At 46.5% G+C, this 23134-nt stretch overlaps 1 protein-coding gene across 1 annotated transcript in view; it reads right to left on the reverse strand.

The window, feature by feature from the left end:
• Nucleotides 1-206: 206 nt before the first annotated feature.
• Nucleotides 207-23134, reverse strand: part of PIGT (phosphatidylinositol glycan anchor biosynthesis class T) — a 77990-nt gene continuing 55062 nt past the window's right edge. The window contains exons 10-12 of the mRNA XM_029611961.1: nt 9577-9742; nt 3528-3611; nt 207-1650 (exon numbers count right to left, since the gene is read on the reverse strand). Coding sequence (XP_029467821.1) covers nt 1398-1650; nt 3528-3611; nt 9577-9742 — 503 coding nt within the window. The 3' untranslated portion in view covers nt 207-1397. The remainder of the gene's footprint in view (nt 1651-3527; nt 3612-9576; nt 9743-23134) is intronic.

Here is a 23134-nt window from a genome sequence, read left to right on the forward strand (position 1 = left end):
TGTAATAGGGCAGAAGGATAGGGACATGCAAAATATCGTGTATATCGCGCGACATCACCTCGCTGGTACTCTAATGCGCAATGTACACTGTTTAACGCGCGTTAGAGCACTGCTGCAGCTTGATGCATCTCCCAGTAAGTTTGGAACTGTACCAGATTACCCCTACTTCTGAAAAAAAAAAAACAAAGGCCGATTCACAATATAGTCATGCAATAACCCACAATGACAATCTGGCCAATGTGATCTCTCTGTGCTAGGAGGAGAGCACCTGAAGCCCCTTCATTTCTCAAGCAAGGGAAAAACACCAAATCCAGGCCAAACCAGAGATTTATTCCTCCTAGTACTTTACAGAAAATAAGTTACTTGACATAAAAAAAAAAAAGGTCTATAAAACAATTTCAGGAGTTCAACCTTTTCTTCATGACAATACAGTTTCTCACTGAACAAACGGAAATCAATCCGCATGAAGCGTCCCCTGAGCTCTTCGTACTGACATAACTGGTCATAAACAACAATCTGATGGGACAGTGGTTGACGGAGACACAGAGCCTTTTTCATCTATGTCACTGCAGTGCGTAAATTCAGTGCTTTAGGATAAACAGTTGGGGGGGGGGTACATATTCAAAAGCCATTTAGATGGATAACGGGAAAGTTATCCAACTAAATGGCTTAGCCGCATATTTATAAAAGGCTTAACCGGCTAGAATTTAGCCTGGTAAATTGGGGGCATTCCTGAGGCAGGAGGTAGACGTTCTGGGGAAGAGTGGAGCTGGCTGGTTAACTTAAATGGCTAACTCTAGACGAGCCATAGGACTGGTCTAAAGTCAGCCCAATACCAATATTCGGCTAACTAACTTATCTGGGTATATTCCGCGGCGTGGCTGCACTGCTGAATATCCCGGTTAAGTTAGCCAGATATCTGTATCTGGCCAACTTAACGAGCCGCTCAGCGGCTGAATATTTACCCCCGTGGGATCTAGCCTCCAGAGGACATTGGGTTCTAGTAAACCTACCAAAAACAGGGACAAAAAAAGTCCCCCCCCCCCTTACCTTCTGTAATGTGTACTCCCTCTAGAGAGGTACAGAAGCAGTCAAACTGGGGCACCTGCTTCATGCATGTAGGGAGGGCTGCAGTTTCCAGACCTGCTAGTATGGTAACTTTTATAAAAATGAAAATGTCACAAGAAAAAAAGGAATCTTGCCACACCAGTCAAAAGACAGGATCCAGTATCAAGAAGCAGGAAGGCAGAGAGAAAAGGGGAAAGGTTTCCAGTGCATTACCAGACGGGATTCCACAGTCACTCAAACAAATTTAACAAGTCCCTCCTGGTGGTGTTCTTCTGTGCATTACCCATGATCCAGAACAAAACTCTGCATTTTCCAAGTTCCGCCTTCTCTCAGATAGGTGCGACCCCTCTCAGCTTGCGAATAATATTGGCCAGGCGTTTAGCCAGCCCTCCTGTCCTGGGTTCCTCTCTTTGGAAGGTCCTGGTCAGCAGATTGTAGAAGGAGCCGTAGCCCACAGCCACCACGGTGCAGGTCAGACAGATGACGTTATAAGGCATACTGAAGTCTGGCGTGGGCAAGTTCACTAGCAGCGGCTCAGTGTACAGACGCACAAAGTAACTGGAGTCCTCCAAAGATGGGAACCTGGTGAAAGAAGAACAGCCAAAACCCATCAATTCACAGTCCAGGCTCTCCGTATTGTTCCGTTAGGCACCTCTTATTTGGGGGCGAGTGAGTCACTTCTTCATTTTGTAAGAGTCCCCACTAAAAGAAGTCCAATAATGGGGTATTGTTGGATTGACTGGATATCTGCGGAGCCTGCAGGTATGTTTTCCTCACAGACTTTTCACTAATTTTCAAAGTGGATGTACGCGTGTTCTTTCACTTTGAGACTTGCTTGAAGAAAAATTGCCCACATATATTTACACTTTTGTGGGTAATTTTTGTGACCAAAAATACATGCATTGTTTGAACTTCCAGAGGCATGCACAGAATTCCAAACTACCCCCAGCGCCTTCTCTGCTGCTACCCTCCCACTTGTAGTTCTTTCCCTTCTACCCTACTCCTCCACCTGAGCACATTTCTGCTCACAGCTTCCTCCGATAGCCTATAGCTCATAATATGACTAAGGGAAAGCAACTAAATGTTTTGAAAATCAGAAAGCCTTAGGTTCTAACTGGCAGATCAGCAGCTTATTGTTAGATGATTGCATTTTGCCTAATAATCTGTATTTCAACATTAATCATTCATTTTACATTTTGATAACATCAACAGACCTGATTAAAAAAAAACCCCACAATGGAATCTTTTTACTTTTATAATGCTGGTTACCCAACATTCCAAAACCTAACATCAGCAGAATTATGATAACCACTATCACATGGTTTAATAACTGCAGAAAAAAAAGCACATTTCTAGCTCACCACACTTGACAATTATTAAACCATTAACATACAACGGGCTCCGTGGAAAAGAAGAAACTGTGAGGGGCTCCGCATGCACACGTGGTGTACTGCATGCCAGAGCATGCTCAGAGAGGCTCAAAGTTCTAGAACCTTTGACATAAGCTTTCCGTGCCGGGCTCCATCGGATGATGTCACCCATGTGGGAGGAATGATATCCTGCTGTCCTAGGAGAAACACAGCTGCTAAACGGCCACATACAGAACTCGTTTCAACTGGCTTTGCGAGCAGCAGCACAGGATGTATGTATAAGCTTGATGTCATCTCTATGACCGCAGTATATTGGTTCAATGGCCAAGAGTGCATGGTACGTATTATAAACCCTTACCTGTCCCCTTCTGATTTAAGATCAGGCTATGATACTATCCAGACCGGGTTACTGCAAAGCTCTTTACACTGAATACCGGCTAAGAGCATTTGCAGAATCCAACTGCTACAGAATGCTTACGTTCACATTTTCCCTTCTGAACATGAATTAGTCCTGTTTTATGGGAAGTACATTAGCTCCCCACAGTGATGTGGGCTAAATATAAGATACTTTGCTTAACTTTTAAAGCATTAAACAGTCTGGGACCCTTCTATTTGCCGAGGTGTGAACCAATGTAATCTTTAAGATCTTCTAAACGCCCCCTCTTTCAAGGGTTTGAGTGTGGCAAAACCCACTTGTACCTATTCCTGTATTACCCTAAAATTGTGGAACTCACTTACCAGAGAAATGGGGTTGGCAAGGAATAGCTGAAATCAGGGATCTGCTGGAGCTCACCGATTCTGTGAGCTGAAGTGACTGCCACCAAAAATACAACCTATCAGGTTGCTCCCTCTAAACGCATCAAAAGGTATGCAAAATGTGGAACAAGGTGCAGACTTTCAGCTGTATTGACGGAGGGCAATTTACGTATGGAAACCACTATTTAGTAATGCAAGAGGCTTTGCAAATTGTCCTCAGTATGCCTTCTGTGGTCTGCACTACTGCTTGTTTAAAGGGGCCTTGCACCAAACCAGCCATACTGCTCTAAGGGTATTCTGCTCCCTGAGATTCCTCGGATTAGGTGCACTCACAGCGTAGTGAAGAGAGGGCTTTCCTCCATTGAGTCGGTTTTCATCCCAATGACACTGGGAACCAGTGCACTCACAGTGGATGGACTGCAGAGAGAGGAGAGAGAGAGAGATTCAGCTCCCATCCATTGCAATTAAAGACAGAGTGAAAAAGATAACCTTCATCCATCAAGTTCCATCTTCCACATTTAGGAAACCGTTTAGCTACGAGTACCTTACAAGACTTGGTGGCTGTACCCCTTAAACAAAGATACGTTCCCCGTACACATCCCCATCCTGTATGTGAGATAAGAGAGTATGTTTGCAGACCAAATGTGCAAGTAAGAATGTGATGGAGCATGTGATGGAGAGGAAAATTGGTTCTTACCTGCTAATTTTTGTTCCTGTAGTACCACGGATCAGCCCAGACTGCCGGGTTATGCCTCCCTTCCAGCAGATGGAGAGGGAGAAAAACTTGAAGGACACCCCTGTAAGTAGGATGTGCCACCTGCAGCCCCTTCAGTATAAACAATATCAAAGCAGAATTAAAGTGGTAACAGGAATCCAAAAATTAAAATGGTTAAATTTGTGAAATTTTAACCCTACTATATAGGTATGACAGGAAAAAACCCGATAAACTGTTGAACAGAAACAAAAAACTGGGCAGGTGTCTGGGCTGATCCGTGGTACTACAGGAACGAAAATTAGCAGGTAAGAACCAATTTTCCTTTCCCTGTACGTACCCGGATCAGCCCAGACTGCTGGGATGTACCCAAGCCGCCTTACATGGGGTGGGACCTAGAAAGCCCTGCTCGAAGCACACCACTGCCAAAACTCTCTGAGTTGGGAGCCCAAGCATCCAAACGGTAATGCCGAGCAAAGGTATGCAAAGATTTCCAGTTCGCCGCCCTACAGATCTCCTGAGGGGAAATCAACTGACTTTCTGCCCAGGATGCCGCCTGAGACTGGAGTGAATGAGCCTTAAGACCCTCTGGAATTGCTCGCCCGTGACATATGTATGCTGAAGCAATAGCATCCTTCAACCATCGGGCAATAGTAGCCTTGGAAGCTTTATGCCCTTTCCAGGGACCGTTCCACAAGACAAAAAGGTGATCAGACAGGCGAAAATTATTAGTGACCTCCAAGTAACGCATCAGCACCCGCCTGACATCCAAACAATTCAATTCACGAGCATGAGGGAAATTCTGATCCAAATCCGGGAACGCAGGCAACTCAACGGACTGGTTCATGTGAAAAGCTGATACAACCTTAGGGAGGAAGGACGGCACAGTTCTAAGAGAAACGCCAAAATTGGAAAACTTAAGAAACGGTTCGCGACAAGACAGAGCCTGAATTTCTGAAACTCTCCGAACTGAGCAGATAGCTACCAAAACACCGTTTTGAGCGTAAGGTCCTTCAGAGTGACGCATCTGAGCGGCTCAAAAGGAGGTTCACACAATGTCCTAAGGACCAAATTCAAAAACTCCAGGACGGACAAACAGCACGACGTGGAGGATTCAAATGTTTAGCACCTCAAAGGAAACGAACCACATCTGGATGAGCCACTATGGACGCACCAGCCACCTTTCCATGTAAATATCCTAACGCTGCCACTTGAACCCACAGAGAACTGAAAGCTAGCCCCTTCACCAACCCATCTTGCCAGAAGGCTAGAATGTGGACTATCGAGGCTTGCTTAGGGAAACATTTGACCTACTACACCAAGAGTCAAAAACCTTCCAGACTCTGACATATGTAAGAGGTGGAAGTTTTGCGAGCCCGTAAAAGAGTGGAAATCATTGAATCCGGATACCCCTTCTTTCTCAACCACTGCCTCTCATAAGCCAAGCTGCTAGACAAAAGCGATCCACCTGGTCAAAAAATACTGGACCCTGCTGCAGGAGATTCGGAAGATGACCCAGAACGAGCGGCCCATCCACTGCAAAGTTGAGGAGATCCACGAACCAAGGCCTCCATGGCCATTCTGGAGCCATCAGCACACCGCTCCTGGATAGGCTTCATCCTTCTCAAGACCTTGCCTACCAGAGGCCAAGGAGGGAATGCGTAGAGCAGAATGTCGCGAGGCCATGGGAGGACAAGAGCATCCACTCCTTCCGGTCTGTGCTCTCTTCTGCTACTGAAAATGCACGGTGCCTTGGCATTCCCCCGAGTTGCCAGTAGATCCAAATGGGGAATCCCCCAGTGATGAGATATGAAAACGAATGCCTCGCTGGACAGCTCCCATTCTCCAGGATCCTATCTCTGACAGCTCAGAAAATTTGCCTGTACGTTGTCTACCTTGACAATGTGAGAAGCTGTTATCCTGAGCAGATAAGTTTCTGCCCAGGCCATGAGCTCGTCTGCCTCTGCAGCTATGGGACAGCTCTTTGTGCCTCCCTGCTGGTTGATGTATGCTACCATCGTTGTTTTGTCGGAGAGCACTCTCACCGATCAACGATGAACCAGAGGCAAGAACTTCTGCAAGGCCAAGGGTACTGCCCTCGTCTCGAGACGATTGATGGACCATTGCACTTTCTGCTGCGTCCATTGGCCTTGCGCTGCCTGAAATTGGCAAACTGCCCCCCAGCCGTAAAGACTGGCATCCGTCGTCACAATAGTCCACTGAGGGACCTCCAGATCCATCCCCCGGGACAAGTGTTCGTGAGTCAGCCACCAAGCTAGGCTGGACCTAGCTGGTTCCTGAAGGGATAAGGGAACTTGAAAAGCTTCCAGCTTGGGGTCCCAACGTGAGAGCAAAGCCCTTTGTAATGGACTCATAAGCGAAAGCTCACGGGACCAACTCCAGAGTAGATGACATAGAACCAAGAACCTGTAAATAGTCCCACGCCCTGGGAACTGGCAGGGACAAGAGATGCCAAACTTGTGATATGAGTTTGTCTATCCGATCCTGCATCAGGAAGACTTTCCCAATCAGAGTATCGAATCCCGTCCCAAAAAATCCAGGACCTAGGCGGGGGACAACTGGCTCTTCTCCGCATTGATGATCCAACCCAGAGCCGAAGTGTCTGCACCATCTTGCCAACCGCTGCTTCGCATAGTTCCTTTGACTTCGATCGAATGAGCCACTCGTCCATGTAGGCATGGACCAGGATTCCCTGGCAACGGAGAGCCGCCACCACGACCCACCATCACCTTGGTAAATGTGTGCGGAGCGGTAGCCAGCCCGAAGGGAAGTGCCTAGAACTGGTAATGCTTGCGAAGGACCATAAACCGGAGATACAGCTGATGGTCCTTCCGAATTGCAATGTGTAGGTAAGCTTCCATCAAATCGAGGGACGCTAAAAACTCCCCTGCTCTGACGGAGGCGATTACGGAACGTAGCGTCTCCATACGAAAATGGGGCTCTCAGAGCTCTGTTGACCTTCTTCAGATCTAAAATCAGATGGCAGGACCCTTCATTCTTCGGAACTAGAAAATAAATCGAATATCTGCCGATTCGAAGTTCATTCGAAGGAACCGGAACGACCGCCACGAGGTCCAACAACTGGAGCCTTTTCTCCAGAGACCCGCAGGGTGACACCAGAAACAGATCACGTAAGTGACTAGCAAAATCTAAGGTGTAGCAGTGTTCTATAATGTTTAGAACCCAATGGTCCGACGTTATTTTGACCCACTCCTCGTAAAACAGGGACAGCCGCCCCCCAACAACCAGAACAGGGGAGTGGGCCGGCGCTATTTTTTTTTTTTTTTTTTTAAACTTTGTTTCAGCCAAATTTAAGAAACTCCTGTCACTCCCACTTTTTTTTTTTTTTTTTTTTAAGAATCAATTAGTCAGGACTGCAGGTTCTGCCACCTTCATCTGCTGGAGACAGAGAAAAACTGAAGGGGCTGCAGGTGGCGCATCCTACTTACATGGGTGCCCTTCAAGTTCTTCTCTGACTCCATCTGCTGGAAGGGAGGCATAACCCAGCAGTCTGGGCTGATCTGGGTACGTACAGGGAACCCAATTTTTACAGTGTGTATATTTGGTGGGAGGTAGATTTACACAGAGAGTGTGTGTGGTGGCAAAAGAGTTTGTGCATATGGTAGGAAGTGGGTTGTGTTGCAAGCATGTAGTGGGAGAGAGGTTTTAGTGAGGATAATGTAGTGAGTTTTAACGTGTGTGTTTATATGTAGTGGACTGTAGGTTTTCATAACATGTGATACTTCTGTGCAACTATTACTCCTGGGGGAATTCTGCGCTACTGCGGAATGCAGAATTTGGGAATTCTGCGCAGAAAATAGCAGAGGAGACCCCAGCATGCTGCGAACGGAGCGCGTCCCGCGGCACATGCTCCATTCGTGGCAAAGATGAAGGCCTGGTGCGCTGTTCGCGGCACACGGGGGCCTTCCCTTTTCGCTGTGAATGGCACGCCGAGCCTTCATCTTCGCTGCGAACGAAGCACGTCCCGCGGCATGCCGGTAAGAGAGAATGTGTGTCAAAGAGGGGAGGGGAGGGTGAGAAAGAGTAGGAGAGTGTGAGAAAGAGCATGGGGGGAGGGCGGGGCATACCGGTGAGAGAGAATGTGTGTGTGAGAGAGGGGAAGATGACAGAGGATGATTGGTAAAAGGGGGGGTGGGGAGGGTGAGAGAGCAGGAGGATGTGAGATAGAGCATGGGAGGTAAGAGGATGGGTGGGGGGGATGCTTGAGTGTGGGTTTCAGAAAGAGGGAGCCTATATGAGGAGATTGTGAAGGAGTGTGTATGTGTGTGAGATTGGGAGATCGTGTGGTAGGGATACACAACCCACTTCTCTGGACTGATCCTGTACGTACTGGGAATGGGAGATCATGTGTATGTGAGGGTGCTAGCCTGTGTGAAGGGATTGTGTATGTGTGAGACAGAGCCTGTGTGAAGGGCTGCGTGAGAGAGAGACATAGGTAGCCTGTGTGAGGGTGTGTGTGTGTGAAAGAGAAAGGGAGCTTGTGTGGGTGTGTATTTAAAATGTAATTACTTAAAGACAGTCATGTAAATTGTGTTATTTTGACCAATATAAAGTTTGCAGAACTTTGCAGAATTTTCAGTTTTTGTGCGCAGAATTTCCCCAGGAGTAAACTATGCAATGCAGGATTTGTGCAGATTTCTCCTCAGCGTAGAAATTACTTTTCTGTATGCCTAATTCTTGAAAAGCAGGCTCACATCAGTGTGGCAATGTAAACAGCCAATTCAGCAAGTCCCAGTGCCTTCTAGTTCCTGCCCTGCATGGCTTTCCAAGAGCATGAGCTAATAACATGCAAACTTCTGTGCTGTTCTCATGAGACTGAGAAAGCGCAGGATTTCAGACACCATGCAGCTCATTCAGAGCTTGGCAGTACAGGAAGAAAACAGATGCTCTGGGCAGTGATGCCTACAGCACCAGTGGTGAGAAGAGCAAGAGACAGGGGAACTGCTGGTGGAAGGTGGTAAAGGCTGACAGCTGGGAGAGGCAGTAGGGATAGAGAGTGGCTTGGACAGGGTTGGGAGGATGAGTGAATGAGTTGAGGGATAGTGTGGTAAGGAGTGTTGAGCTGGGGAAAGGAGAGAGAGAGAGAGAGAGCGAGCGCGCATGCGTGTGCATATGAGCGAAGAATGTGGTCTACTGCCGCACCAACTTCTTTGAACCACTGACAGACAATACTGTTCTGTTACATGTATTGGCAGCTGCAAGAAGTCAGCACTGCCTGCAGCTCTGAGCTTCCCTGTGGAATACTAAAGTAAAATGTCGGAAAACCAAAAAGCCTAGTTATGATGCAATATTACTGTTCTCCTGGGGGGAATTCTGCACCAAGAGCTTTAAAATTTTGTATCTTTGAGTAAGAACTTTTTTCTGGTTTTGAAATTTAATTATTACTCAAAGATAGTGATTATATTGATAAACACAATGTGCAGAATTGTAATATTTTTTTGTGCAGGAGTAAAGTGAGTGTGTGTATAGCAGGCACCTGGTTTGTACAATGTGCAAGTACTTTGTACTGGGTGGGTATCAACAATGTGGGGAGTGTAGCATTTTTATAGTGTGAGCACAAGTATGTGGTAAGGAGTGAGTGGATCTACAAGGGTGCTAGAGAGGACTCACACACTGGAAAATACATACCTCACATAGAAGCCATGGTTAGGATCAGGGGGGTATTCTGTCCACTTTAGTAAGGCTCTCTCAAACTGGATTGTGATCTTTGTGACGGAGTTTGCAGGTAGCTGTACTAGCATTTCCAGCAGATGGGGGTGCAATCGGTCCTTTGCAGGCTGGTAGTGGATATAACCTAAAACCAAAGGCATCGGTGAGGCAAAAGAACTTGCTCTGTGAAGAACCATTCAAGCTGCTCTTTCCCCATAATCCGTGTTACTGATCCATAGGACAGCCTCTAGCATGGCTGCACCAGTTTGCTATCTTCTGAGCAAGGAAACATAAGAAACGTTACACTGAGTCAGACCAAAAGTCCAAGCCTAGCATCCTGTCTCAGACAGTGGCCATTCCAGATCACAAGTACCTAGTAGGATCTCAAAGAATGGTCCTTGCTTATAATCAGGGATAAACAGTAGCTTTCCCCAAGTCTACACTGTTAATAAGTTTATGAATTTTTCCTTTGGGAATTTGTCCAAACCCTTTTTAAACCCAGGCACACTAACTGCTTTCACCACATCCTCTGGCAACAAATTCAACAGTTTAATTGTGCGTTGAGTGATAAAATACTCTGATTTGTTTTAAATGTGCTACCTATTTGCTTCATGGAGTGTCCCCTAGTCCTAGTACCATTTGGAAGGGTAGCCATTCCCTATTTATCCATTCTCCTCGACTCATGATTTTGTAGACCTCAATCATATCTCCTCTCAACCATCTCTTTTCCAGGTGGAAAAGTTCTAATTTTATAGCTATTCCATCCCTGATATCATTTTAGTTGCCTTTCCCTGGGCCTTTTCTAGTTCTGCTAGGATAACCAGAATTATACACAGTACTTTATTTATTTTTATTTATTTAGATTTATATTCCGCTTTTTGCATTTTTTTCAGTGCTTCAAAGTGGATTACATGCAGGTATTGTAGGTATTTCCCTATCCCCAGAGGGCTATCAATCTAAGTTTGTACCTGAGGCAATGGAGGGTAAAGTGACTTGCCCAAGGTCTCAAGGAGCGACAGCAGGACTCGAATCCTGGTCTCTTGGTTCATAGCCCACTGCTCTAACCACTAGGCTACTCCTCCACTACTTAAGGTGAAATCGCACTATAGATTGATACAGAGGCATTAGGATATCCTGTGTTTTATTTTCCATTTCTTTCCTGAATATACCTACTATTCTATTTGCTTTTTTGATTGCTGCTGCACACTGGTCCTCGGATTTCGAAAGTATCATCCACAATGATTCCAAGATCCTTTTCCTGAGTGGTGACCCCTAATATGGAACTCAACATCGTATACCTACAGTTTGGATTCCTCTTCTCTATATGCATCACTTTCAACTTGTCCACATTAAATTTCATCTGCCATTTAGACGCTCAATGCTCCAGTCTCGCAAGGTTCTCTTGCAGTTCTTCACAACTGGCTAACGATCTGAATTTAGAACAATTTTGTGCCACCTGAAATGTGATCACCTCATTCATCACTCCCTTTTCCAGATCATTTATTAATATATTAAAAAGCACAGGTCCCAGTACAGATCCCTGGGGCTCTCCTCCATTTACCTTTCTCCATTGAAATGACAATTCAGTCCTACGCTGTCTCCTATCCTTTAGCCAGTTATAAATCCACAACAGGACATTGCCCCCTATCCCAGAACTCAAAACATGAACCAAGTCCCTTCCACAGATTAATATTACTCCCCAGAACAAGGTCAGTAAACACGAACCTCTGTATCACAAATGGGACCAATTTCCAGGATAACCTTAAATCAAAAAGCAATTAGAAAACCAACAGTCAAGCAGCTTTCTCCACGGCTTATAATCCTATGCCTTCTCTCAGAGAGGGGCTCAATAATGTGATGTTATGTTAATGAAGTTACAGACAGACATTCTCCTTTCCACAATAGCTCTAAACACCTACAGTCAGAGGTGCTGGATTAATTATGGAAGATGTATGCTCAGGATGGTTGCGAACTAAAGAGGAAGATGACACAAATGACTTGGACAAAGTGCAATATCCTACAATATCCCTCTGTCCTTCTCTTTCTTCTTTTCCCAAGTTCGATCTCCTTGTTATATGTAACTTTATTACCTCCTCTGATTATTTTACTGTTAAATGGTTGATAAGAATGTTTACCCCCGTGTTACATGTAAACCGATTTGATATGACACCTGTCAAAAGGGCGGTATATAAAAGAAATAAATAAATAAATAAATACAAGTGGTCAAGCTTCTACAACTGGCAGCTGGGATAGAATGTTAGAGTGGACAAGAACAACTGAGCAGAATGGATACTTCAATTAGTCCTTCTCTGCCATCATCTAGCATATTATATTAAAATGACTTTTTATTTATTCACAATCATTCACTTAACAGTCTGTAAAAGGCATTTCTGGTCAGAGTGGTGCAGAACGCAAACAGTCTTATCTTTGTTTCACACATCAGGTTTGTTGGGGAAATCTTGAAAACACAACCCGAGTGCAACACCCGACAATGGGAGTTTATCATCCCTAGCTTAGTGGTCCCACATCTTTGGGAGGATACTGGGATTGCTGAAAGAACTTGGCCATCGTCATCTGAAGATTATTTCTGAATTTCCAAATGCTATAAAACCTCACTATTGTAATAAGCACCATTCTTTTTAAACACACTCTTCTACAGATGCTTTGAACAGCTTTTCAGCAAAAATAATTGTCTTTTTTTCCCTTGTTGTGCACAGCTGGTGATTATAGGACAATTGGTTCTTACCTGCTAATTTCCATTCCTGAAATACCATACACAGTCCAGACAAATGGGTTATGCATCCCTACCAGCAGATGGAGGCAGAGAACTAAAAAGCTTTTCAAACACTGCTACTTAAAGTGCCACCTGCAGTCCCCTAAGTACTGACCTGTACCCGAGCCAATGTAGAGCCATTTAAACTCAAGCAACAACTCCCTTCCCTAGGGCAAACATAGAATCCCAGGTTGGAGCCCTCACATTCAAGGAGACAGAAAAAACAAAACAAAAAACAAGACTACTTTCGGACCAGAGGTTCCAATTATATACAAAACTAATCTCTGCTCTAATGAACTAACTTCAACGATATAGTTGTGATGGAGAAGGTACAGAGAAGGGCGACCAAAATGATAAAAGGGATGGAACAGCTCCCCTATGAGAAAAGACTAAAGAGGTTAGGGCTGTTCAGCTTGGAGAAGAGACGGCCCGAGGGGGGATATGATAGAGGTGTTTAAAATCATGAGGTCTAGAACAGGTAAATGTGAATCGGTTATTTACTCTTTTGGATAATAGAAGGACTCCATGAAGTTAGCATGTGGCACATTTAAAACTAATTGAAGAAAGTTCATTTTCACTCAACACACAATTAAACTCTAGAATTTGTTGCCAGAGGATGTGGTTAGTACAGTTAGTGTAGTTGTGTTTAAAAAAGGGTTGGATAAGTTTTGGAGGAGAAGTCCATTACCTGCTATTAATTAAGCTGACTTAGAAAATAGCCACTGCTATTACTAGCAACAGTAACATGGGATAGACAGTTTTTGGGTACTTGACAGGTTCTTATGGCTTGGATTGGCCACTGTTGGAAACAGGATGCTGGGCTTGATGGACCTTAGGTCTGATCCAGTATGGCATGTTCTTAATCTTTCAGAATCCAGGTGATGGGTCTCTGGACCGATCTGTGATATTTCAGGAACGAAAATTAACAGGTAGGAACCAATTTTCCTTTCCTGTTCATTCTCCAGATCAGTCCAGACAAGTGGGATGTACCCAAGCTTCCCTACACTGGGTGGGAACCTGAAAGACCCGCTCGCAGAACACACTCATCAAAACTCACTTCCTCTGGTGCCCACACATTTAAGTGATAATCCTTAGCGAAAGTGTGAAATGACAACAAGTGGCTGCTCTACAAATCTCCTGTGGTGACACCAACTGACACTCTGGCCAGGAGGTTTCCCACAATGTAGTTGATTGTGCTCACAACTCCTCTGGGACCATCCGACCCTTATAGAGATAGGCTGAAAAAATAGTCTCCTTCAACCAACGAGCAATAGTGGCTTTAGAAGCCTTATTTCCTTTCTTTGCACATCCGAACAAGATAAAGAGATGATCTGACCACCGTAACCCATTAGTGACCTTAAGATACCGCAACAGAGTCCAACGAACATTCAGGAATTGTAGTTCCCTCGCATGCTGCCCCTCCCCAACCAAACTCAGAAAAGCTGGAAGCTCTAACATCTGGTTGAGGTGGAATGACTAAACAACCTTTGGCAAAAACGAGGATACCGTCCACAAAGGCACACTATAGTCTGAAAACCACGGAAACAGTTCTTTACAGGACAAAGCCTAAAGCTCAGAAATCGTTCTGGCTGAACAGATCACTACCAGAAAAAACAATTTCAAAGTAAGGTCCTTCAATGACGCCTTCCACAGAGGACCACAAATACCTTGCAACACCATATTTAAGCTCCAAGAAGGACATATCCTTCGCACCGGGGGATTTCCCAAGGGATGGCTCCTTGGGAAATCGTATGATATCCAGGTGAGACCACAACAGCTTCCTTGCAACTTCCCACGAAAGCATCCCAAGGCTGCGCGAATTATAGGTAAGGCCCTTAGTCAAGCCCTGCTTTAAAAAGGCCAGGATGTGCAGAGCATCCACCCGTAATGCATTCAGGTCCTCCTCTACACACAGGACTCAAGAACTCTCCACATCCTGACATAAGCTAGCGACATGGCAGGTCTCCATGCCCGAAGCAACGTAGCCATAACCAACTCAGAGTACCCTTTTGATCTTAAACATCTTCTCTCAAAAGCCAAGCTCGAGACAAAAGCGATCCACCCAATCAGAGAAGATAGGTCCTTCTCCGAGCAGACCTTGAAAATGAACCAGACAGGCACAGCCATGGCAAGATGAACAAGATCTGCAAACCATAGCCGCCGTGACCACTTTGGCACCATCACCACCACCACCCTGCCTGGATGACGTTCTATGCGACACAAGACGACCTACAAGAGGCCATGGAGGAAACACGTACAGCAGAATCCCTGTTGGCCACAGAAGAACCAGAATGTCAATCCCTTCTGCGCCTGAAGAATCTCCTCGCTTTGGCACTGCTGAGCAATGCCATCAAATCCAGTTGGGGATTGCCCGATCTAGCCTGGATGAAGTCTAACACCTCCATCAACACTCCCATTCCCCGGGGTCCAACTGCTGCCTGCTAAGATAATCCGCCTGTACATTGTCCACTCCTGCAACATGAGATGCTGCAATCCCTTGCAGGTACTGTTTTGCCCAGACAAATAATTCCTGGGCTTCCAGAACCATTCCTCGACTCTTTGTCCCACCTTGACGATTGACATGCACTACCCACTGTTGCATTGCCTGAACACTCTCACCTTTCGACCCTGAACCTGAGGAAGGAACACCTCAAAGCTCTGTGAACCACCCTTTTATCCAAATGATTGATAGAGCAGGTCACCTCTACTGGCGACCACCACCATTGGGCTGACTGCCCTTGACAGACTGCCCTAAGCCTGAGATTGGCATCCATGGTCACCACCACCCAAGTCCGGAACCTCCTGATCCACTTCCTTCTCCAAATTGGGTCACGACAACCACCATGAGAAACTGGATCCAAAGGCCCCCTGCAGCGGTAAGGGCCAATGAAACGCCTTAGACAATGGATGTCAACAGTACAGAAGTGCCCTCTGAAGCGGACACATGTGAGCAAAGGCCCATGGCACTAAATCTAACGTATATGCCATAGACCCAGAACTGCAGGTAAATCCCAGGCCCTGGGCACTGGCATGTGTGATAGACCACCTGCAACTGCAACTTCAGAATCCTCTCTGAGGTAAGAAACGCCTTACCCAGTCGAGTGTCAAATCTCGCCTCCAAATACTCCAACGACTAGCTTGGAGCAAGATGACTTTTTGCTAAGTTCACAACCAAGCCCATTGAACGTAACATCTCCAGCACCCTTTGAACTGACCAGCAACATTGTACTTCATCCAGATAAGCCAGTCACCCAGATTAGGGTGAACCAGCAGCAAGGGGGGAGGGGGAGCTTTCCAGGCTTTTGTATAGAGTGTCACACATATGATTTTTATTCCCATTTGTGAGAGCTTGCATGTGTGCACCCGGTGCAAAGAGCTCCTGGCTCTCAGAGAGCGAGTCCGATCTCTGGAGGCTAGAGTGGCAGACCTGAAGGAGCTGAGGCAGCAGAGGTACATTGATGAGACTTTCAGGGACATAGTAGCCAAGTCCCAAATCCAGTCTGGCAGACCCGGTGCTGCCTTGGATCAGAAAGGTCTCCTGTTTGGACAGCATCACCCTGGTGTAGCAGGAAGTGATCCTGTAGCAAGGACCTGCTCTCCAGGTGATGCACTGTCCTCTCGCACAGAGGATAAGTCTCTCAGGGCTACTACCTAGGAGGGAAGGGTTAGGTCAGCCATCATAGTTGATCTGATTATTAGAAATGTAGATGGTTGGGTGGCTGGTGGATGTGAGGACCGCCTGGTAACTTGCCTGCCTGGTGCGAAGGTGGCGGACCTCACGGATCACCTAGATAGGATTTTAGACAGTTCTGTGGAGGAGCCAACTGTCATGGTACATGTGGGCACCAACAACATAGGAAAATGTGGGAGGGAGGCTCTGGAAGCCAAATTTAGGAGTTTAGGTAGAAAGCTGAAATTCAGAACCTCCAGGATGGCATTCTCTGAAGTGCTCCCTGTTCCACATGCAGGTTCCCAGAGGCAGGCAGAGCTCTGGAGTCTCAATGTGTGGATGAGATGATGGTGCAGGGAAGAGGGATTCAGTTTTATAAGGAACTGGACAACCTTTTGTGGGAAGGGTCTTTTTCGAAAGGACAGGCTCCATCTTAACCATAGTGGGACCAGGCTGTTGGCACTAACTTTTAAAAAGAAGATAGAGCAGCTATTAAACTACAAAAAGGGGGAAAGCCGACAGTCACTCAGCAGTGCATGGTCCAGAGGAAGGTATCTTCAAAGGATACTAATAAAACAGGAGAGTTAGGGCATCTCAACAGAGAGGTTCCAATAAAAGCAAAAGTAGTCCACGTGCCTATAAATAAAATATCACTTGAGCTAAAGGATTCCAAATTATCCCTATCAACTGAAAAGCAGATTATTAGTACAAATAAAAAACACACTTTGAAATGTCTGTATGCCAGTGCCAGAAATCTAAGAAGTAAGATGGGAGAGTTAGAGTGTACAGCAGTGAATGATAGACATAATTGGCATCTCAGATACCTGGTGGAAGGAGGTTAACCAATGGAACATTGCTATATCAAGATATAGTTGCACTGGAGAAGGAACAGAGAAGGGTGACCAAAATGATAAAGAGGATGGAATGGTTCCCTTATGAGGAAAGTCTAAAGAAGTTAGGGCTGTTCAGCTTGGAGAAGAGATGGCTGAGGGGGATTATGATCGAGGTCTATAAAATTATGAGAGGGCTAGAATGAGTAAATGAAAATAGATTGTTTACTCTTTTGGATAACAGAAGGACTAGGGGGCACTCCATGAAGTTAGCAAGTAGCACATTTAAAAACTAATCAGAGAAAATTCTCTCTCACTCAATGTACAATTAAACTCTGGAATTTGTTGCCAGAGGATGTGGTTAGTGCAGTTAATGTAGCTCGGTTTTAAAAAAAGATTTAGATAAGTTCTTGGAGAAGTCCATTAACTGTTATTAATCAAGTTGACTTAGGGAACAGCATTGGCTATTTAATTCCATCAGAATTCATTCCATCAGAATGCACTGACATGCATTCTGATGGAAGAAGTTTTTAGACCTGATAAGTGCCAGAGATAGTCCAAAAACTTTGTGATTGGACAGGTAAAGGGGTCAAGGGACTGAAGAGCACCACGACGTGAACCTGTTCCATTTGTAAGATTTTCTCGTGGAAGGTTTCCGTGAAGCAATCAAGACACGGAAAACTGGTTCAGAAAGGTTAAGTGGCTGAAGGATTAACCTTTCAACATCCATGCCATCAGGGTCAAGGCACGAAGGTTGGGGTGGCGGAGGCACCCGTCGTTTTGAATGATTAGAAGCGAGTCCTTTCCCAAGGGAATGTACCTGCAAATGGAGAGATCCTGCAGTATTGGAAACCACCCTTGGCGTGGCCAGTGAGGTGCTATCAAGATCATAGTTACCTTGTCCCAACGTAACTTCACGAGAATCTTCGAGAGAAGAGGAAGTGGAGGGAATGCGTAGAGTAGACCGGTTGCCCACGAGAGGGAGAATGCGTCTCTGGGCTGAGAGTGTTTGCTGCGAATGAGAGAGCAGAAGTTCTCTATTTTGCGGTTTTGAGGAGACGCAAAGAGGTCTATTGAGGATATCCCCATTGTTGGAAGATGGAGTTCGCTACCGAGGGGTTGAGAGACCACTCGTGCGGTTGACTTCTCTGCCAACACATTGTCCACTCCCGGCAAGTAGGTGACCCTGAGGTACATCGAATGGGAGAGAGCTTCCGCCCATATCTGTGCAGCTTCCTGACACAGAAGGAAGGAACCCATGCCTTCCTGTTTGTTGATGTACCACATGGCCACCTGGTTGTCCATCTGGATCAGGATAACTTGATTTGAGAGGCAATCCTGAAATGTCCTGAGAGCATATCTGATTGCTCGAAGCTCCAGGAAATTTGGTGTTTGGCTTCCGCTGGAGACCAAGAGCCTTATGTCTGCAACTCGGACACATGGGCCGAGCTGCAGCTCGGCCACATGGGCTCCCCAGCCGAGGTTGGAAGCATCGGTGGTGAGAGTTATTTGAGGACCTGGAGCCTGGAAGGGCAAGCCTTGGAGGAGATTGACCTGATTTCTCCACCAGGCGAGAGACTGACGGAGTGAGTCGGTTATGTGGACAATGGTTGACAGGGGCTGAATGGATTGAGTCCATTGTGACAGAGTCCACTGCATGACTCTCATGGCCAAGCGAGCCATTGGGGTGACCTGAACTGAGGACGCCATGTGTCCCAATAGGATGAGAAAGTGGTGTGCACTCGTGGAGTGCTGAGACTGCAGCTGGTGTGCAAGAAACACGAGAGTGAGAGCTCGCTGTCGAGGCAGAAAAGCCTTTGCCTGCAAGGTGTCCAAGTCTGCCCCAATGAACGACAATGTTTGTGACGGGACTAAGTAGGATTTGTTGTAATTGACGAGAAATCCTAGCGAGATTAGAGTATGTAAGGTAAGATGCAGGGACGACAGAGCAGCTTGCTGAGTGGGAGCCCTGATCAACCAATCGTCTAGATAGGGGTAGACGTGAACACCTTGAGTCCTGAGGAAGGCTGCAACCACGACGAGGCATTTTGTGAAGACTCGTGGTGCAGATGCGAGGCCGAATGGAAGCACTCGGTACTGATAGTGCTTGGGGCCTACTAGAAACCTTAGGTATTTGTGATAAGATGGAATTATCACGATAGGCGTGTATGCGTCCTGGAGGTCTAGAGAGCAGAGCCAGTCTCCTCTTTGTAGAAAAGGAAGAAGAGAGCCCAAGGTTACCATTTTGAACTTCTCTCGCTGGAGGTACTTGTTGAGGGCACATAAGTCCAGAACTGGACGAACGCCTCCCGATTTTTTGGGGATTAGAAAGTACCGGGAATAGAACCCTAGGCCTTGCTGAGAGCATGGTACTGGTTCTATTGCCCTGTACTGGAGGAGGAGGGAGACCTCCTGTTCCAGAAAGATGGAGTGGATCAGATGTTCTCCACATCAGTAGAGGTGGGGAGTCTGGTGGAATGGAGAGAAAGTTCAGATGATAACCCTGAGAAATTATCGCCAGGACCCACTGGTCTGAGGTGATGGAGTGCCACCCGTTGGTGAAATGGCACAAATAGACCTCCCACTGGTATGTGGGGCGATGGAATCTGGCTGCTGCTCTCTATGCAGGAGTCAAAAACCAGAAGCAGGGCCCGGCTGAGGAGCTGCTTGCTGTTTTTGTTTTCGTGTCTGACGAGACTGGGCTTTTTGAAACGGTCTCATAGAACGAGTTCTAGATGGTGGCAGGTAAGATTTCTTCGGGCGGAAGAATGACTTCTTAGAGTCCTTCCGGAAGGGTTGTTTTGAAGAGTACTCAGAAGGTATCAGAGAGAGCTGTCTTAAGATTTCATGATGATCCTTTAATTCCGCTACTGTTCATTGAATCTGCTCGCCAAACACATTATTTCCTACACAAGGCAGGTCGGATAGTCTGACTTGTACTTCAGGGCGAAGGTCGGAAGACTCGAGCCAGGCCCATTGTCTTGCCGAGATAGCAGCTGCAGATACCCTGGTAGCAGTGACAAAGATGTCGTAAGATGATCTGATCTCATGCTTGCCTGCCTCAAAACCCTTGTTTACTAGGGTTTGGAGCTGATCTTGAAATTGCTGAGGCAGGGAGTCTGTTAAGTCTTGTATCTGCTTAAAAAGACCCTATTATATTGGGTCATATAGAGCTGAGAAGAGGCAATTCTAGAGATGAGCATTGCTCCCTGGAAGACACGGCGACCAATGGCATCTAGAAACTTCTGTTCCTTGACTGGGGGGAAGGAAGTGTGAGGTTTTGATCTCCTTGCTCTTTTCTGGGCAGATTCTACAACCACAGATTAGTGATCCAATTGGGGTTTGTGAAAACCTGGAGCTGACTGGATGAGATAGGTGGTGTCAGCTTTCCTGTGGACTGGGGCCACAGAGCCAGGATGTTCCCAGTTCTTTTTGAGGAGATCCAGAAGAACCTGGTGGATAGGGATGGAGGTTATTTCCTTGGAAGCATCTAGGAATTGTAACAGCTCCATCATTTGATGCCTGTCAACTAGTTCAGTCTGTAATTGGAAGGGAACCAATTCAGACATCTCCTTCACAAAATTTATAAAGGAAAGGTCCTCTGGAGGAGAATGCTTTCTGCTTTCAGTGGGTGAAGGTGGTGAAGGCAAATCCTCGGTGTCTGGTGAAGAATAATCAGTCCAAGTATCGTAGGGATCAGCACCTGTTCCTCTAGGAGCTAGAGGAGGACGGGGCGGTGGGATCCCTGAAGGTCCTGGTCTAGGTTCCGAAGGACTGAGTGGAGGCACCAATGAAGGCATCGAAGGCACAGGCATCGAGGGCATCGATGGATGGCTCGGTGGCGCCGGACGTATCGGCACCGATGGGTGGATCGGTGGCATCGAGGGACGTATCGGCATCAATGGCTGAGGCATCGGCAGAACTCCTGATGGAGGGATGCAGAACAGTGTTTCTCCTCCCGATGACAAAGCAAGCGGGGAGGGCACCGGACATCGGTGACCCGGGGTCCATCGGTGGAAAAGCGGCCATGAACGCTTCCCATCCTTGAGAGCAGCGGTGCCAATGCTGCTGGAATCGGGTTGATGGTCGGTTCCGCAATCGGTACCGCTGTCAGTGCTGGAGGAACCTGGAATCGATGCAATGCCTTATCTATGGCCTCCTGAACCATCCGTTCCAGATCTTCTCGGAGACCTGGAGCAAGCAGCCCTGGCTCCGGAACAGAAGAAGGAGGCAGAGGCATAGCCGGAGGGACCACCGTTAAAGGCGGAGTCGCGGCTCCTGATACCCTGTCGGGTGAGGGTAGCCTCGGTGACCTGGTCGCCGAAAAGGTTGGTGCCTTTTCTGGATGGGGTTTCTTAGACAATGGCTCGGATGATGATTTCGCTCCCTCCATGGTCCGAAACTTTCGATGCCGGTGGCGATTTTTATCTCTACGATCCTCTCAGTCCTGAGCGGGAGTAGAGGGTGTCGAAGGCAGAGATGTTGTCGATGCCAGACAGTGACCGGACGGTGGTTGATGTTGGTGCGAAGTTGACGGAGCCGGTTCTGACGATGTCGATGCAATAGATGGCATCGGGGTTTGAGCATGGAAGAGAAGTTCCATCTTCTCCATTCTGGCCTTGCGACCTTTTGGTGTCATTAGGGCACATTTGGAGCAGGTCAAGACATCGTGCTCTCGTCCAAGACAAATTACACAGATTTTATGGGGGTCTGTGATGGACATGGTGTGATTACAGTCCAGGCACCGACAGAACCCAGACGCCATGGCAAAAACTGAGCCGCGGTACGGTCGATGGCCAGTAGGCCGGGAGGGCCAAACTCGACGGTAATAGATGGAAAAACGGGTAAAAACTTACCGGAGTATCGCAGCTTGAAAAAGTTAAAGGAGGGACCCTGTGAGGCAAATTAACTTTTAGTAATTCCGTGAGGAAAATTACTGTCAGGAATCTCTGCAGAGCTCCTTAACTGCAAGGCTACTGCTGCACGGAAAAAAGAAGACTGAAGGGGGACCCTCTGCTGGCTGCAGGGTTAGTGCCATGCTGGGCATGGCCAGTCAAAGTTCTGGAAACTTTGACAAAAGTGTTCCGTGATTGGGCTCCATCCTGTGATGTCACCCATATGTGAGGACTACCATCCTGCTTGTCCTGTGAGAAATGATTTACTTCCTTGCTGCTGGCTGAAGACTCAGGGAAGAAGACCTCAGAGAAGAGAGGGAACTATGACCCCTGGCTTTCCGACTCCTGGATGCTGTGGGTTAAAGCCCAACAAGGATTGCCAACTCCCCCACTTCCTTTCCTAATTCTAGACTCATGTCATGTACTAGTCCTCTTTCAAGTATCAACCTGAGTCATGAATGTATTGATCTGACCCTATGAATGTATAGACCCATATTATGAATGTATCAAACTATTGAATAGCCATGGTCTATGAATGTCTCTTGTGAACCATTGTGATCTTTATTAGGAATGACAGTATATAAAATGCTTAAATAAAAATAAATAACTTCTCTTTCTTTATTCTCTTTTTTTTCAAGACTGCAGGTTTGCACCTCTACCATCTGCTGGAGACAGAAATACTGAGGGACTGCAGGTGGCAGACTCAGTTAAGTAGCAGTGCCTGAAAAGCTTTTTAGTTCTCTGCCTCCTTCTGCTGGTAGGTAGGCAAAACCCACTTGTCTGGCCTTATCTGGGGTATGAACAGGAACTTTTGATCAATCCAGGATTTTTCCTTAAAGATTGCCAGGATAAAACGAGAACTCTAAAAATATGTATTTATACAAATGTCAGTCTAGGTCTGATAGTGCTAGTCTCGAAGATAAATTGCATGGCTACGAGGCCACTGCTCCCAGTGTGCTTACAACCTGTTCAAGCATAGAGAGGTTAGGTACCAGCTTATGTTCATGCTGAGCAGTGGGGTGGGATTCAATGCAAGCATTATGGGAATCAAATCCCCCATACCCCTACTTAATTCTATTACAGCTGGTGCCTTTTATTTTAAATGAGGAAGTTCTACTGATTGTTAGGTTTCAAAACCTGTTCCCACAGTCTATTAATTGTCCACCAGGGCCTGGATTCCACAGGTCAGCACTGCTGGCAAGGCACTTTGTGTTCATTCTCCACACAGGATCAAGCTTCCATGCATCTCACCTACTGGAATCTACAGCAGTACCTGGCTAGTAAGGGAATTCAGAAGAATGGTAAACAAGAAATGGGCATATTATCAGAAGGTTCTGTTTCAGCTTCCCGGTTAAGGTCATCCAAGAAT

Source organism: Rhinatrema bivittatum, chromosome 8 (genome assembly GCF_901001135.1).
Source record: "Rhinatrema bivittatum chromosome 8, aRhiBiv1.1, whole genome shotgun sequence".
NCBI classification, from domain to species: Eukaryota; Metazoa; Chordata; class Amphibia; order Gymnophiona; family Rhinatrematidae; genus Rhinatrema; species Rhinatrema bivittatum.